This window comes from Polyodon spathula, chromosome 1 (assembly GCF_017654505.1).
Source record: "Polyodon spathula isolate WHYD16114869_AA chromosome 1, ASM1765450v1, whole genome shotgun sequence".
NCBI classification, from domain to species: domain Eukaryota; kingdom Metazoa; phylum Chordata; class Actinopteri; order Acipenseriformes; family Polyodontidae; genus Polyodon; species Polyodon spathula.
This window is the reverse complement of record NC_054534.1, coordinates 85,113,293-85,130,743: the sequence shown is the minus strand read 5'-3', so window position 1 is coordinate 85,130,743 and position 17,451 is coordinate 85,113,293. Positions and strand designations below refer to the sequence as shown.

The following is a 17,451-nucleotide window of genomic DNA, read 5'->3' as shown; positions in this document are numbered from 1 at the left end:
AGTTTTGTTGACAAAAGTTTTGAATTCATGACACTATTTTGTGAAACAAATTTTGACACATTTTCTCTACAATTGTTACAAAATTTGGCTAATTGTGTTTCCAAGTAGTTAAAATTAAATGTGTTATCCAATTGAATTACGAACAGTTTATCATTTTGAGTGTGCTGGAGCAAAACGTTTAAATTGATGACTGAAATGGTCAGACGCACTGATAGGGTGGCCGTGAAAATGAGTGGTGGAAAGTGCATGCGTCAGATTTCGTACACTATGGCATTGTTTTCTGTGAAAGTATATTTAAGAAAAAAAAAAAACATACAAAATATAGGTACACCCGTTTCAGAGTCGGTCTCAAAAAAATGATTCTACTAAACTCGACACCATAGCTGCGGTTGGCTGTTTTAGGAGCATGCTCAGTGGGATTATGACCTTCATTTTCTGCATTGAACAGAGATCCTGAACGAGAGGCATACAGAAGTGCATTAGAAGTACCTGTAATATGACTAGGTTCAGTTAGTTTATTTAAGTAACGTTTATATCATACAAACTCGGTATTCCACCCCAAGAAACATGGTATCTGGTCGAACGAGAAGAAAAGCTTTTTAGTACCGTAAGTACTATATAGCCATCTATGATTTAGCAGTTATGGCTAGGTTTCACAACAGAACAGCGTATTAAGAACTGGTGGTAGTCTGCATGGCTGCATCATCATTAAACTGTGTTCACAGAGATGGAAGGCAAACTGAAATTAGGATTTAATACTTTGAAACCTATGATAAACTGTTTACGATGAAACAATAAGCTAATTTTAGCAAGATACGTTAAAAGGGTTATTTTTATTGTTATTCTTAATTGATATATTCTGTTTTTTTTTTTTTGTTGTTGTTTTTTTTTTTTTTTTGTTTTTTTTTCCTAAACGGGTTGACACGTTCTGCAATTGCTAGCCCTTCTGTGCGTTACAAAGGGTTGGGGATCCTCAAAACTAGAACGTTTTTTGTTTGGTTTATGCTTATTTTAGAATAATAACATGTTGTGCAGCAATATTAACGTTTTCCTAATTTATTTATTTTAGGATCTTTTGGGATTCAAAAAAGAATTTGGCTTTGCCACAGATTTGACATACTGACACGAGTGGAATGATTGAGCATCTGATCAGTCATGTCAAGAAAAATGAATAGAGAAACCCGAACATTTCTTATTTTATTCTTAACCACCGTAAGTCTCTCAGCTGTGCTGACATCTGTAGCTTCATCACCGGAGTTGAACCGTACGCTCGATGGCACCGGCATGGAGTCTGGATCGGTTCCTGTTGTTATGTCAAGGATCACTCAAATCATAGCCAGAGAAGGAAATAATGTCGTCATAGACTGTAACGTTACCGGGGACCCCTTTCCACATTTTCAGTGGTACAACTCGAACCGTAAATTGTTGCACATGGATGAAGACGGTAAGTCAATGAGGGGTTGACTTTTTAAATTGTAATACGTAATAACCCCCCCCCCCCCGCTCACATTTTATAGGTAATATTCTGAAAATCATAAATACAGAAGGTAAATATATAATATTGTCAGTATTTATTTGTAAGCAGAAAACTACTTGCTGCTGAATTTTTCAAGTTGCATAACATTGGGGTTGGTTAGTGTTAGTATATGTGAAGTTATGGTAAATCGGGTCTATTCAACAAATCAGTGACTGTAGGTACGAATTTCTGATACAGCGGTGACCTACCTGCACCCTGGCATTAAGGTAACTTGTACATCACTGGAGAGAAGAGTCACATACTTCTATCTAAAGAAGCAAATGTGATTAAACCTGTTTGGGTCGTTGAGAGTATCTGGGGATAGAAGGAGTCTGACTATTTGTATGTCATTCCAAGGAAGGTAGGATAATTTCACAACGAAACGGTTTGCTTCTGGTTGTAGGTCAACCAATTCCTCTTGGATTCTTATTTCTCAGATAACCAGATAGGATGGGCCTGGTAATTACTTGGATTGGTGACCTCCAGAGAAATTCATCAAGACAGACAGACAATCTCTAGCCAGGCTGAATCTCAAAGTAACCTTCACTTCCTTAACTTTTGTAAGTTGAGGCATAATAACTAAATACTGAAAGGCTAGTGGCGAGAACGTTAGAAGGTCATTTTAACCTCGATTTGGGTACTCTTTATAAACTTACTGAACATACAAGCAGCAGTGAGTCGTTAGTGTGTGTGTGTGTTATTTCTGTGGTTGATACAGTAATCAGTTGTTTCTTGTAAGCTTAGTCATGCTTGAGAAATATGAGTCATTGACCCTTGAATAGTTTTACAAGCCAGTGATTGCATATGGTATCAAGTGAAGCTCATGCAGCTGTCATTTGTGAAGCATGTTTCCCAGTTGTTGTTTCAACTGTGATTTACAGTTTCTCTGCTGCACAGGAAAAAAACAACTATTTTATCTGTAAAAATGTGTTCTTTACACACTTTCAATTGGATAAGCAGCGAAAACGGTAGGTTGAGCACTCATTGCACCCTCAGTTTATAGCTATTTTGTTTGTCACCTTTTTATATATAACTATTTTTGCCTGAGTCATCACTCAGAGAAAGCTGGTGGCTCATAATTGCATTTATCTATTGAAATGTACATGAAACAAAAAGAGACTTGCCCCGACAGGTTTGTTTTTGACCAGTTGTGTAGAAAGTCCTGCATATATATATATATATATATATATATATATATATATATATATATATATATATAGCTTGTCTACTTTATGTTTCGTTTATGCAATACAAAAACGTCTTTTGCTTAAGTTATTATTATTTAAATTGTGTTAGTAAAAATTAAAAAAATACCTTTTCAGGGCTTTTTAAGATTTGGTTTTTCTTCTGTGCATCAAACAAACCTCAGATCTCTATTGTTTAGGAAGCCTATATGTAATGTCAATTTCAGTCCTGTTTTGTTTGTGAATGCAAGACTAGACTAGACTAGACTAGAAGTTAACTCAAGACTAGAAGTTAACTTTAAAATGCAGCAGTGAGGATTTGCTACCTGCCGGGAAAGTAGGTAGCAAAATGGTCTTATTTGGTAGCGGTTTATTTGACTTATATATATATATATATATATATATATATATATATTCAAAAAATAAACACCTACCGTTTCAAATAGACAGAATATCCCAAACTATCATATTTGTACTCCACTGACTGTCCAAACAGTACGACCTTATTCTTCAAAACAAGCCCAAACAAGAAAAAAACAAGCCTAACCCATGTTAGAGTAGGGGGTTTATGCAAATTTCAACCAAGACTCTCAAAAAATGAAGACCAAATCCCGCTTATGATAAGCAGACTTGACATTGGGCAGTACAAACCTAGGTCTATGGCAAGCCAAATTATAATTTAGATATATCTTGAAATGTATTTCAATATATCTTAAATTGAATTGCAGCTATCGCAAATTAACTCAATTTTCACGATATCTCAAACTCATGTTGAGATATCTCAAATTGACTTCCTTTATGTTTGAGATATCTCAAATTGACTTCCTGTCTAGTTTGAGATATCTCAAATTGAATTCCTGTGAAAATGCTGTTCAAGATATCTCAAACTGGACAGGAAGTCAATTTGAGATCTCAAATTCAATTTGAGATATTTCAAACTGGACAGGAAGACAATTTGAGATTGAATTTGAGATCTCTAAATGAGTTCGAGATATCTTGAAATCGAGTTAGTTTGAGATATCTGCAATTGAATTTAAGATTGAAGTGCATTTCGACAGATCTCTAAATGATCAGTTGGCTGGCCATACTCAGTCCTCAACATATCGGGAAGCTATTAGCAATGGTTTCCCACTTTATGAAACTACTAATAATGTACGTGGTTTAAAGTAATAATAATTGTGTAAGTGTTAACTCAGATTCGGCCATATAAACTGCAGCATTAGCAGAAAAATGCCACTGCATAAACTAGTAGCAAATTAAGAGTTTTGGGTAGCAAAATGATACCAAATATATGTTAACTTCGAGCCTTGGCATCTTATATACTGCTGTACAGTATCACACACACCAGATTCAGTCCTTAGATATGGTGTTATGGTGATATATACTTGAGTGAGCTTTGTTCACTTACTGTATGGGTTTTTGGTAGGGATGTAATATGTTAAATTATAAATAAATATATACCGTGTTTACATAACAGTTAACGTATAATACATATTGATAAACTGTCCGGCATTTTTGTGTTTTAAAAATGCCTCTGAACGCTGGAATTCTTTCATTATTCTCAAGATGTTGATTTTCGGTGTTCGTACGCAGAGCACAGCAGCTGGTGTCAAAATAGAAAAGGGAGGAGTGTAAAGATGGAGAGGTTAAAATGAGGTTATATGTCGAATACCTGCGACATAAAAATAAAAACATTTTAGTTTAAGAAACAGGTACGTTAATGTATTATTATTGCCACTTTTTACTCAATTGTACTCCCAGTGAGTACCTCGCCCTACCTGCCTTTGTCTGAAAGTACTGAACTGGTTACCTAGCAACCAAATTGCCATGTCAGTTTGTTGTGAAGGGAGTTCAAAAAGTTGCTTTATAAATATGAAACAATTGACAGTTTAATGAAGGGGTATCGAGCGGCACGGCAACAAAAGAAGTGCCGACAATAATGACCCGATCAGCATGATAAAAAAAAAAAAAAACTGAAAAGCTTGTGCTGTATGGCTTGCATTGCATGGTTTCCTGGCAGGTGTTTTTGACACATCAACTCCAACACATCACTCCAAGGACGACATATATTTGTCTTTTCTCTCACTGACAACATCGGAAGTTGGATCAGGAAGCTGTCTTTGTCATTTGATCGCGTAAGCCGTGGCAGCCTAAAAGCATTTGAATTTTTTTTTATTTTTCTGTTGTGTAAGTTTGAGAACCGCTGCTCTATAACAGATGACATTTGTGTTTATCTTTGAGTACAGTGGTTTTTCAAGCAACAAAAATAAAGTCTTGTCTATTACCTACTAGCTTTTAAAATAGATTCAAAGCATTAATTCATAATAATTTTGAAAATGAATTGCTGATTGCTACACTAAGTTTATGTGATGGTAACGTGCATTTTGTTTTTTAAATGGTGTTTTATTTTATGTGAAACCAATTCCCCCTGTAGTGGATCGAGATTAACACTGACGTACATACTATCAGCAATATGATACAGTCGTGATGCACTTAAAGAGGGTTGGTGCGCTAAACTGCCTCTTTATGTTTGGTAAACAAATGTCAAAGCATGACAAAAACTAAATATATGTGGAAAGGGTATTTGTTCTGATTGTGTAACTACAGTTAACCGATAGAAGTCAAATAGTTTAAACTGATTTTTATTAAGTAATATTTAACACCCCTAGTTTTTGGTAGTTTGTGCATTCAGCAGGAAGAAAATTAGGATCTGGAGGTTGCCAGTAAAACATTTCCTAATTCCTTTTGCAGAACCTTTTGAGAACATGCACAATGTACTTCAGTGGCTGAGTCTGTTTTTATGTTATTGCTGTAGCAATGTTCTCAGTGTACAGAAACGTTTTACTGTTCAGTTTAGCCTTTACATAACATTATTCAAAGTAAGGCCAAATAGAAAAAAATGCGTGGTTCGGTTACGCTGGTGGAAGAAAATAGGGTAAGTAGGGACATTTTTTTATTATTTTTTTTTTTTATTTATTGAATAAACCGTGTGAGCATGGTAAAAGTGGCAAATTTCAGAGATTAAGTATCTCAGCTGATTGGCGTTATTCTGCTTTTCCGCTTTTTTTTTTTCATAAAACGGAACAAAACTTGAGCAGATAAGGCACAATTTTATTAAGGCGGTTGTTTTTACATTACATACCCCATTGGTGCTTGCAGAAGGTTCTCTTGGCAAGTTGCAATTTCATTGGTCCACAAACAAGTACTATGAATTAAACAGTTATGGTGCAGTTCTATAGTTCACAGTGTGGAAAACGGTGAAAATAATGGAACAGAAGGGAAGGTGCTGGTGAAAAATTAAGATACATATATAATATATCTTTTCTGTTTCACTTGCAGAGCGAGCAACCGGGGGCGGGAGGGTTGATCGCGAGTATTGTTGACAAAGCCTGTAGACCCCCACTCTCCTGGAATAATCCATAAGTTAGGCATGTATAGCTCACCTGCAAACCATCAGCAACGTCTCTGCATTTATTGTAAATGCTGTCGTGTAAAACAATATATACTGACGCTATGCTTGCATCTTATACAACAATAACTAAATCTGCATTTTTTTATTGGTCCGCATGCGTATCAGCTTACCAGTTATTGAACCCTGATTATGGTTCAAGAGGCTCGAAGGCGTTGGAAAGCCATATTCTCTGCAGAAAACATGCAGACATAATAAATACTCGTCGCAGTAACTACAGCCAGTCCTCTGCATTTTCTTTGTGATCTGGTGTTGCTGGAGACAAACATGGCCATCCAGCGAATTATAAAATACACCCCCATGTTTAAGCGAGCATCTTTTGAAAAACAAGAAATTGCCAGACATTTGATTCCCATGGAAAACAGAGTGAGAAATCAAGGTCATTTTAATTAACTTTTGTATTAAACGTACACAACGTAAGCAATTAGTGTTTGTTTTTAGTAGCACTATATTTTCTTAATTTTATTTCCATGGTAACATAAAATGAAGCAGAAAATGTCATCTTTGTACTTAATAAAAAAAAAAAAAAAAATACAATATGAAATGCTTAGTATTGCAAATAGGCCCAAACTAGTGGATGATTAGCTCAAGAGCTCTTGCCTTGTGTGTACCCGCACTGAAAGTGTGTTTTGTGTGGCTTCTTTTGTAGGTTCAATGTTTAGGTATTATTATTATTATTATTATTATTATTATTATTATTTGTTAATATTAAAGCTCAAAAACAGGGGAAAGGTGCCACAAAAACAGAAATTAACAAGAACTGAAAGTGCACATAGTTCTTTTTTGACCTTTAATAATTAAAAGGGAGTGACTTTCTGACATAAACAAGCTGCATTTGAGAGTCAAAGGAACAAGAACATTAAAAGAAAATACATGCTGTCCAACATTTATTTCAGCCCTTGTGCACAGCTAAGAAAAATACATTTCACTTGAAACTAAATATATGTTTTACCTCAGCTTTATTTGACTGGATACTTGCATCAAGTTTCACAGACCCTATTTTACCATCCTGACTTGTCTAAAAAAGTGAAATAAATAAAACACACTCACCTTGCATGGCAGGTGCTGTTTTCTTTACTCTCAAGTATTGGCATCTCCTGGGTTTGTGAAACCAGCAGTTAAAGTTCACTTGTTATTTGGTATACTTTCTGATTTTAGGTGTAATCGGAATCTTAACTTTATTTAATTTGGGTTTCTGAGCAAAAAATCCAGTGGATCCCAGATTCCTGCCACTTTTCAACTTTTTTTTTACTTTCTCATTTTCATCGCAGTAGTTTACAGTACATTGTTAATAGGTACCTCTGTTGTACTTTCATTAGTTACACTGCATCTTGCTTCATTCTCCCACTATCTCTACCTCACAGCTGGCTCAGTCTCATTTTGAGGGGTGCATCTTCATTAATAAACTTTGTGCCTGCCTTATGTTTTATAGCTCTGAGGGACACCAAAGGGACTAAAATATAGCAGCATAATTACTGAAGCACATAATGACTGTCAATACATTCTTTTCTACACTGAATTTTTTTGCCATTAAAAGTCTGCTGTAAACAAAATAATTTTTGTAGTAGCGGGCGAAAAAGAAGAGAAGTCCTGTTAAAAATAACACATCTGCAATAATTTTAATCATGATGGAATGCAGAAAATAACTTAAAACAGATGTGGCAATGATTTTACAAAGTTAAGTGAAACAAGTCAAGAGTTTTAGCTTTCAAACTCCTACACAAGTTGAGGTATTTTGTGCATTTTCAAATGTTTACAAGTGCAGGAATTTCACTTTGCATGTCAGGCTTAACATCAGTACCAGTTTTCTGTTATTAACCTGAGTATTAGTATTGTCATGGTACTTTTGTTTACCTTGTACAAACATGTTTTGCAATGTTGTAATTGCAAGTAACATTAATATCTGAAGTGTATGTCATATTTCAATTTTGACAAATGAAAAATGTTGGATTAACCGGGTTAAAGTAAACTAGTATTCATATACAATAAAGCATTGCAAATCTGAACATCAGTAGGTTGATGCCCCCGTGAATTCACTGCACAGTACTGGGCGCTGCAGAACACTGCAATAAAAATATAAAGGCCATACAGACATCACAGATTACAGAAATAAGAAACAATCATTAAATGCATACAATTTTTAAAAAATAAACAAAAAAAGATTTAAAATCAGACAAAATAGCAGGTCACAAATAAAAGTCTTTATATTATAGCCTAGTAAAAAACAGGGGTGTGGTGTATTTGTAAACACTGATATGATATTGAACAACTTTTGCATAATAAACTTTAACAAGCTTTTTTATTTTAAGCAAATTGAGAGATCTTGCTTGGAACGCAGGATCGATGAGGGAGGCAGTGCCTGTGTGCTGTCTTTCATCGCATGAGCAAAAACTTGGCCTTGTACAGTTTTTCAGATTGATAGCGAAAAGTTTAGCCCGTTAAGATTTCATCTTTTAGTGTCTTAACCCGTTTTTCATTATACACCTTAACAAGTAGGCTTCCTTTTTTGCTTAAAAAAGGACATGAGGATTTTTGTGGTTTAAACATTCTAGGGATCTGTAATATCACCAGACATTTTCTGGCCCTGATGAAATACTTTGTATGATGTGTTACAAGATACAGGGATGGACTTTGTTAAATAGCAGAAGTAAAAGAAGATTGGGGTAGCATGTAGTATGTACTATTTACAAATATAAATCAAATTTTCAAAGCATGGGTAGAATGTATTTTAAAGATATTTTCTAAAATGATAAAAGCTAGTTACACATTTCACATTACACAGGCAACCAAGAGAGATGGTGTGTATTTTTGTACATTTTTCACAAGAAGACTTTCGGTTGAGTTTTGCCTATGTTAGTATGTTGGAAAGGATAAGCCCAAGTTGCATCTCTTTGGTTCAGCTTATGTTTAATGAGCTACATAATTGAAAAGGAATGCACAATGAATCTTTACACCTCAAGAATTCTATAACCACAAATTATCCAGGTACATTTGTCATCTGTAGACTGGTAATAGGTGTAAATTATAACTTATCTATCCAGTGCAGTGCATACTGTATACAAATGAAGTGGATATTTTGTGCACTGTAGTTATTGTTGCCAGGCAGTTTCAGTGTTAAACATTTACACAGCCACTGCTGCAGTAGTTATTTGGGTTATTGAACAGAACACCAAGCTCCTTTAGCCCCCATCAAATTAAATGCTGATGCACAGACTTGCTAATGAAAAGAGTCCGTAATGGATTTCTGTTTGACAAATCACAGCGACAAAATAAAAGCATTGCTTTAAAAAACATCAATGGGAAAGCCATCACTTTCCATTTTAGATGATACAACTAAGTGCCCAGGAAAGATGCCCCTATGAATTACAGGATACAAACTTGTAATACTAACTTTATAATTTTTTTTTTTTTCTTGGCAGGAAAATGGTTGATTTTAGACAGTGGAGTGCTGAATCTCACTAGTATCACATTCGACGACCGTGGCAAATACACTTGCATGGCTGCAAACATCCATGGCAGTGTGAACTACACAGTGACTCTGCGAGTGGTGTTCTCCAAAGGGGACATGGGAATCTACTATGTGGTGATCTGCCTTGTAGCCTTCACCATTGTCATGATTCTCAACATCACCCGTCTGTGTATGATGAGCAGCCACCTGAAGAAGACCGAGAAAGCCATCAACGATTTCTTCCGGACCGAAGGTGCTGAGAAGCTCCAGAAGGCCTTTGAGATCGCAAAGCAGATTCCAATCATCACCTCAGCCAAGACCTTGGAACTAGCCAAGGTGACACAGTTCAAGACAATGGAGTTCGCCCGCTACATCGAGGAGCTCGCCCGGAGCATCCCGCTGCCACCTCTCATTATGAACTGCAGGACCTTCATGGAGGAAATTCTGGAGGTGGTGGGCATTGAAGACCAGCGTCACACCTTTGTCAAGCAGGCTCAGGAGGGAGAGGAGGAAGGTGGCAAGGGTGGTGGGGCGGATGTTTACACCATCCCTAATGCTTTAAAACGCAGCAATTCTCCTTCTGGGGACTCGGATGATGGTTCATTGCACGAACACCCACAGCACATCGCCATCAAGGTGTCGGTGCACCCGTTGTCTGCGAAGGACAGCATGTCGGCTATAGACACACAGTCTGAGAACTGCCTACAGATGGAAACCATAGAAGATGAGACAGTACCAGAATCGGAGCCGGAACTGCCTACTGCTGTGTTAGAGCCATCTGAGATGGAAACAGAAACAAATAGCCAAGTAATTTCCAAAAGCCATGTATAATATTTGAAATCGATAACAAATATCTATGCATTTCCAAAAATGTAAGGCAAAAACAGATGGGGTTATTCTAAAAGCCTGAGTATGCTTTCCCTGCCCTTATATATATATATATATATATATATATATGTTATATATTATATATATATATATATATATAGAACTATTTTATTCCAAACAACAAAGCATGTAAGTGTATTTAATTGTGTTATTTTCAACTGCCCAAAACTCACACTTTTCATTTTACATTTTTGCTTTGTGTAGCTGTTGCTTCATGATTTCAAAATGAATGACATTTAATTCATTTTTTAGAGAACAGCTACCCGAGCATGTATGGGAAAGCTGCTAGAGAGGTTTTACTAGAGCTGTAGACTAGAGATAAGTAACCTTCCCTTCAGGAACTTTTATCTGCTCTCTCTCTTTTGCATTATATCTGGTTGAAGATTAATTGTTTGTAGATAATGCCCTTGAAGCAGCACTGTGATAGTCAAATAAAGTTACGTTTAACAGTACATGTGGTCATTTTTTTGATTGGGGGCTTGATACGTAAACCATTGATGGTCATTTAAACTTTTTGTGTACATGTATATATATACAAAAACATTCCCTTGACAAACAATATTATACAGTGTGAACAAAATAACAATTAAAAAAAAAACATTATTACAGAACCCTGTTGAGTGTCCTTCCTTAGAAGCCCTTGGACTGCTTCTTGTGGGGCTGAAGTTCTGTAGTGTACATGAAAAACAGCATTAAACATCAGTTGCCCTTGAAGATCTTTTTATACCAGTTAGCTTGCTCAGGTTTTATTGCAGGTTGCTACCTTGCAATATCAAGTTGAACTGGATAAAGGGCAATGGCAGAAGTGCAACTGTAGGCAGAATTACAGGCATATAATTTGCAAGCCTGCCTAAACGTTTCAAAAACAATCCTGTTACAGGCCTTGGCAGGCTACACCCACATGTGTAGTTGTTGCATTGTGAACAATTCAGGCGTTTCCAACTCCAATAAATAAACCCAGTCAGTTAAAACCAGTTGAGGTGGATGGTAAATATTCCCAAAGTTGGTCGCACATCATTGTTAGACGAGTATATTGCATTTCATTATAGGCTGAAATCGACACTCAAGGTGAAAGCATTGCAAACATTTGATATTTTTTAATGTGCTTTGCTGCTGTGAGCTCTGTCTTTATTTATTTATAGAGATGAAAAGGTTCCCTGTTGTGTAATTGACTACAGATAAAAATCTGCCTTTGGAAGCCCTCATATTTGAGTCTCGTTGTTTTAACCCGTTGCCGAACGTCACTGATAATGTATTACCAGGGGCATAAAAAAGCCTCTTCCACAGAAGTTGTTAAAGGTTAAATCTGCTTGGGCATATGCACACATTCTGAATGGCTGTCTAGTTGGCAGTCAAACAGGATCTTTTCTTTCTTTTTAGAGTCTAGTCTAAAAACTGGGACGTTTTTCTAGCTTGTAATTAGCATGCATCAGTTGTGGTGACTGTGTGGAGGAAGTTAAATGAAACAATAACAAGCGACTATTGCTCTTGAGAAAGTACAGAGATGGGCAACCACATTAAAACGAAATCTCTCCAGTCCAGTAAAAAGACAGGCAAGGGCTGACTTAATTAAAGCTTTTAGAAACACTAATAGAATATTAAAGACAGTTTAAAAATACAGTTTGTATAACAGCAGATCCCTCTTTTATTCAATAAATTGATTAGTTGTCATATACAGTACTGTATTGAACTCTCCCAGACATTTCCATGTTTCATTTTTTGCATACACATTATACCCACAAACTCTCCCATTTTAATAATAATGAAAATATATTTAGATGTTTAACACCAGCGTGCAAACTATACCTATATATGTGAAAGTAAAATGAAACTTAATATAACACAACAAACAAATAATTTAAATGTATGGTTTCAAAAGTTGTTTGTTACTAGTTTTGCAGCATTAACAGTTTGGTGTTCTTCTCACAAAAAGAGGTGCAAATTGCATTTTTGTGCAAAGAGCTTAAGTTCCAGTACAAACATGATCCCGAGGGACTGCACTGGTAAATCCTAAGACTACTTGGCAGGGAAACACAAGAGGCTATAAAATCATGCCTGAGACTCTGATAACAGAATGCTAGCAGATAAAACAAGCAGACTGCAAATGCTGGATGTTTGGATATGGCTTAAAGCTATCTTATAGTAATGCATGTGTTTAACACTTTAGGGCCTTTGTACAGCTAACTATAAATGCATGGTAAACATAAAATAATGCTATATAATTTTTATTAAAAAAAATTAAAGATTTTGTGAGGTTCAAGTAGATAAAATTCAGTACATTTAAGAATGAGATTAATTTCCACAAAGCCAGGACATAAGAACACAATTGAGATAAAGGTATTAAACAGCCTTGGAAGTCCATATGTTACTGCATACTTATTAATCTTTCCCTCAAGATAATACTCTTGAGAAATATACAGTAGACTGTCTATTTAACAAGGCCTGAATCCACTGTAAAATCACAGTATAACGTAATGTGTATGACATTGCTAGTCCATAACTGTAGCTGTATTCTGAATGTTCAACTATTTATCAACACTTTAGAGTCAGATTCCTGACTAGTTATTATACTGCTATCCATGCATTTTCTATCATCCTTTCCTGTCTCTCCTTGCAGCTCTGCTAACTTGCCCTGAACACCCGTTGATGGAGTATTATTCCATTCCTTTGTGCTGTCTCTAGCAGATCTATCTTTGTTGTTAACAAGTACTTTTATAGACGCAGAATGCTCACACCAATGCCCAGCAGTACCTGGAGTAAAGCTACAATTCAGAACATGTACCATAGTGCTGGTACAGCATCTTTCGCATCACATGGCACGGTTGTTCCTATACCTTTCTTTCCCCTCCTCTTTTGGAAAAGAAAATATAAGTACATAGGCAAGGCTATATTTCTTCAATTTCCTTCCTCCAGACCTTCTTCTCTTAACATCTTTGAAGTAATTTGAATAGGAGTCACCGGATTGACTTCATTGGATTCACCATCTAGCAGCAGGCTTAGTGAAAAAAGAACTCTCATTACAACTCTAAATTTTATAGTACCCATGGATTTCATTTCTGTGTACCATTTGAGCAATGTTGCCTTTCACTGATTTTTTTTTTTTTTTTTTTTTTTTTTTTTTTTTTTTAAATAGGACCCTGGTCATAAAGCACAAAATGTTGTTCTTATCAAACTGTCAGTTCCTGATACAACTTTGTTATTGCTTTTGAAGAGAAAAACATGTCTTGATAATTATGCAATTAAGAAACTGCATGTTAGAACAGAGGTTTGTTTATTTCTCAAAAATAATAATTCCAGTCCTCAATATGATTTTCAATAAAAACAGTTTAATTCTGAGACAAAAAGGAAATCCAATGATACACAGTGCAGAACATAACCACATACAAACTGCACAGACAAATCTTCAAAGCAATACAGTACTGTAGGTTTAACCCTACAGGACTCTATCGATCAATAAAAGTTCAATGCCAGTTTGGATAAAGAGAGTGTCTTAATACAGAAATACAGTTGTTTAAATACGGTACAAAACGAGCCCCCCTTCTTGGAGTCGCCCAGCCGAAGTCTTTGAAGATCAAGCCAGTCCAGGTTTTTAGACTTGTACAACTGCTCTCTATGTCATAAAATAAACCAGTTTGCTATCTTGTTTGTGATAGAAGCAGGCACCAGCCCCAGTTGTCTGTTTGCGAGAACTGGTCTTTCGTCGGGTGTGATAAACCCTATGTTAACAACATTTGCAAAACAAAAGGGTCCTTTGAACTACACAGGGACCAGAGCTCTTCCTGCTTTCCCAGTCCCTGTCTACAAAGCTACTCAGGGAGAGGACATTTAATGATTACATTTGTATATGAAACTTTAAATCTTACAATACTGAACAGCAGGAAAATGAATAAAACTAGACAAACAATACTTCTAACATGGGTAAGGCCTGATAATACATGAATGCACATTGACTAGTGGTGGGACACTGGTCATGTAACCCCACAATATATTGGTACCTTGGTAGCCCTAATTATATCACTATCAGAAATAACCAAAATCGTTTAATAAGCAAGCTATCTTGCAAAAGTTCTGGTACCGTAAAATGACAAATTCTCAACACATTAAGGGGGTGATGTAAGGATCCTCGCAAAGTGATTTGCAGGTGCAAAACCCCTGTAATGCTGCCGTAAATCGTGTTTAGCAACCGTAAAGTCTGCTTTTACCAGTTGCAAAAAATAAAGAACGGTGTTCACCTGGTGTTCTGCACCTACAATTCACCTTGTCCAAATAGGCAAATTTCTGGATGTCATGCTGAAAAGAGCAGGCCAATACATATCATTTCCTAAGGATACTCACATTACCGATGATGGCTGAGGCTTTTCCAAACAACTCCATTTCATGCCGAGTCACCTCAGCTGTAAGGACTCTCAGCTCCTTCTCTAAGCTTATTTTTAGTGCTCCAAACAATTAAAGACAAAGTTATTCCCTATATCCCGTCTGCTGTGCACGGTGATCTTTTGAAAGAAACTCATGTTATAATAAACATGTACTCCCTTACAAAAGTTTACCATAGTACATTTGCAGTAATTTTGTAGTTACAATGGTTTTTCCATGGTTACACTACACATTTGCCATAGTTTCCCATGGGTTCCCATGTTTTTAATATGTTTCACCGTACCTCTCTGAGCTTTATGAAGCTAACCTATTTTTTACCATGCTTTCACACTGCTTTATTACACTTTGCAGTTACTGTGATAAACTTTCATTTTAAAACATGGGATCTGGTACTACACTAGATTAAAGAAAACTCTGTTTAAATGTCCCCAACCATTTAACGTGTTCTTTCTTGTCATTAGCACCAACTTCTTCTCATTGACTAATAAGCTTTGACAAAACTTACTCAAAAAATAAGACAAACAGGGAATTTACAACCATTTAAAGGGCTATTAAAGATGTATATTTAGCATCCCTTAGCACCCCCAAACCCTGTACTGAAATGCCTCTAGAGGAAGTGGCATTATTTTAGGACAGGATTTGGGGATTTACAATACACATCTCTGAATCACTAATTGTGTGGAGAGAAAAGAACAGATTCTTTAAATGCACAACCTAGCACTTAAATATATAAATAGAAATAACTCACGCTCTGTTTTTCTGTAATTGGTATCATCAGCCTGTTTTCCTAACGGTAAAATCATGCCAGTATGAAAAATAAACAACAGCGGTGCTTCATCTGTCAGTCAATTTCAGAAAGCGGTGAGGAAAGTCAATACAAGAAGTGCTGTGCAAGCTAGAACAATGAACAATGGCATATGGTGTTTGCTTTGTCAAAAGTTAAGATATATTACCCTTACCTAAAAATAAAACTGTAATGCAGTGATACTCCATAGTACTGGAAATATGGGTGTACAATGCATTGGTAACACAAGGGCAACTACTTCCAATCCTATGAGCCACTGGTAGAAGGATAACACAATGGAATGAAGCAATGCACACTGGTAAAGCAGACTGTTTTCCAGTGCAGGGGATGATGGGCAAAAATATTGTTTGCCTTATGGAAATAAAAATAAAACTATCCTTATTTGAGGGATTTGAATGTATTGAATGAAACTGTTATTTGTCTCTGTCATGCCACTGAAATATTGAAATGTGTCATAACAAAAGACTTACAAAGCATACATTCAAATCGAACAGCATTGAGGGATTAAATGCGCAAGGCCACAAATGCAATTCAGTAGTTTATATTTGTAACATGCCAAGGTATTATCAGACAATAAATCTATAGTTATTTTTTTCAAATGCACTTCAGTTTAAGGCTGTTTCATACCTGGAATGTATATTTTCAACATTGTGAATGAGACAAGCAAAGTCAATTCACCTAAGCTGGATTCAAACTTCAGTCGAGAGGTGAAAAACATGAAAATCTATTGAATTAGTCCCTAACCTAACCCCCAACAGATGTTGGTCTCCTTGTCTAATACATATCTAGTAATGTTATGTAAAAAAATAACAGCTCCAGACCACAAAGGTGGCGAGGAAAGGGTTAAAATAGTGAGCACCCATCATCTGAAAAAAAGGCTGAGCACAACACGGATGTGACTTTTTGATCCCGCTAGCAGCAGCCAGCCTCAGTGCCTTTCCCATCAGCAAAGCTGCGGTGTAATCCTACTGTAGTCCTGTTAAACAGCCGCAATGCTGACGGACCTATTCTTACCAGCACACACTGCAAACTGCCACCTGGACGCATCACCTGATAATGACACTAAGAATATGTACTGCATTAATAATGAGAAAGCAACAGCTGTATGGAAGTTGCAAGCTGTACACAACATCAGTGTTCAAATTGTACATAGTGTTTTATTTGCACTATTTTGTATCTGGAAAATAAAACTGGCAATGTTTCAACACCAGTTAAAATTTAAGAAGTCTATCTAAGTTATTTCTTTCTAGTATTTAGGTCTTCACGTTTTCTTTTCACAAATAATGGTGCATCTTGCACTCCGGTATAAATAGTTTTGATTTGGGATTTTTTTTTCAGGTGGATTACACAGTAGATCACCCATTGGATATAAGAGCACCTGCCTATTAAACAGCCCGCACTGATAATGAATAAGCACACCAAAGTGATGGAAAACATACAGTAACTGCACTCCGAGGTCCATCTAAGCACGTCAGACACCCGTCAATCTAAAACGAAAAACGAAGTAATAGAATTTACGTTTCAAAAATTATTTTTTTTACAACAGCATGGATTAAAAATAAGTTAATTACTAAATTGAGAGTTTTGACATAATACAACTACGACTACTAATAATAACTAAGAAACTAAGGGGCTAGTGTAAGGATACCTGCCAGGGTTGGCTGATTTAAATCAGTTGATTTTTTTTTAAATCATTGATAAAAATCTTATTTTTTCTTTTACTACCTATTTTATATAGTTTCTAAAGGGAAATACAAGAAATGTATG

General features: G+C 36.0%; 1 protein-coding gene across 1 annotated transcript; it reads left to right on the top strand.

The window, feature by feature from the left end:
- The first annotated feature begins 374 nt into the window (after window positions 1–374).
- Window positions 375–10,541, top strand: LOC121323568 (microfibrillar-associated protein 3-like). The gene is made up of 3 exons (XM_041264698.1): window positions 375–607; window positions 1,070–1,444; window positions 9,589–10,541. The coding sequence occupies exons 2-3, from the start codon at window positions 1,156–1,158 to the stop codon at window positions 10,446–10,448; spliced, it is 1,149 nt and encodes a 382-aa protein (XP_041120632.1). The 5' UTR covers window positions 375–607; window positions 1,070–1,155; the 3' UTR covers window positions 10,449–10,541.
- The last annotated feature ends 6,910 nt before the right edge of the window (window positions 10,542–17,451 follow it).

Excerpts from the sequence above, each read along its gene's own strand:
- LOC121323568 (XM_041264698.1), top strand. The coding sequence starts at position 1,156 with ATGTCAAGAAAAATGAATAGAGAAACCCGAACATTTCTTATTTTATTC. Across the intron at positions 1,445-9,588 it reads GTTGCACATGGATGAAGACG|GAAAATGGTTGATTTTAGAC; the intron begins GTAAGTCAATGA and ends TTTTCTTGGCAG.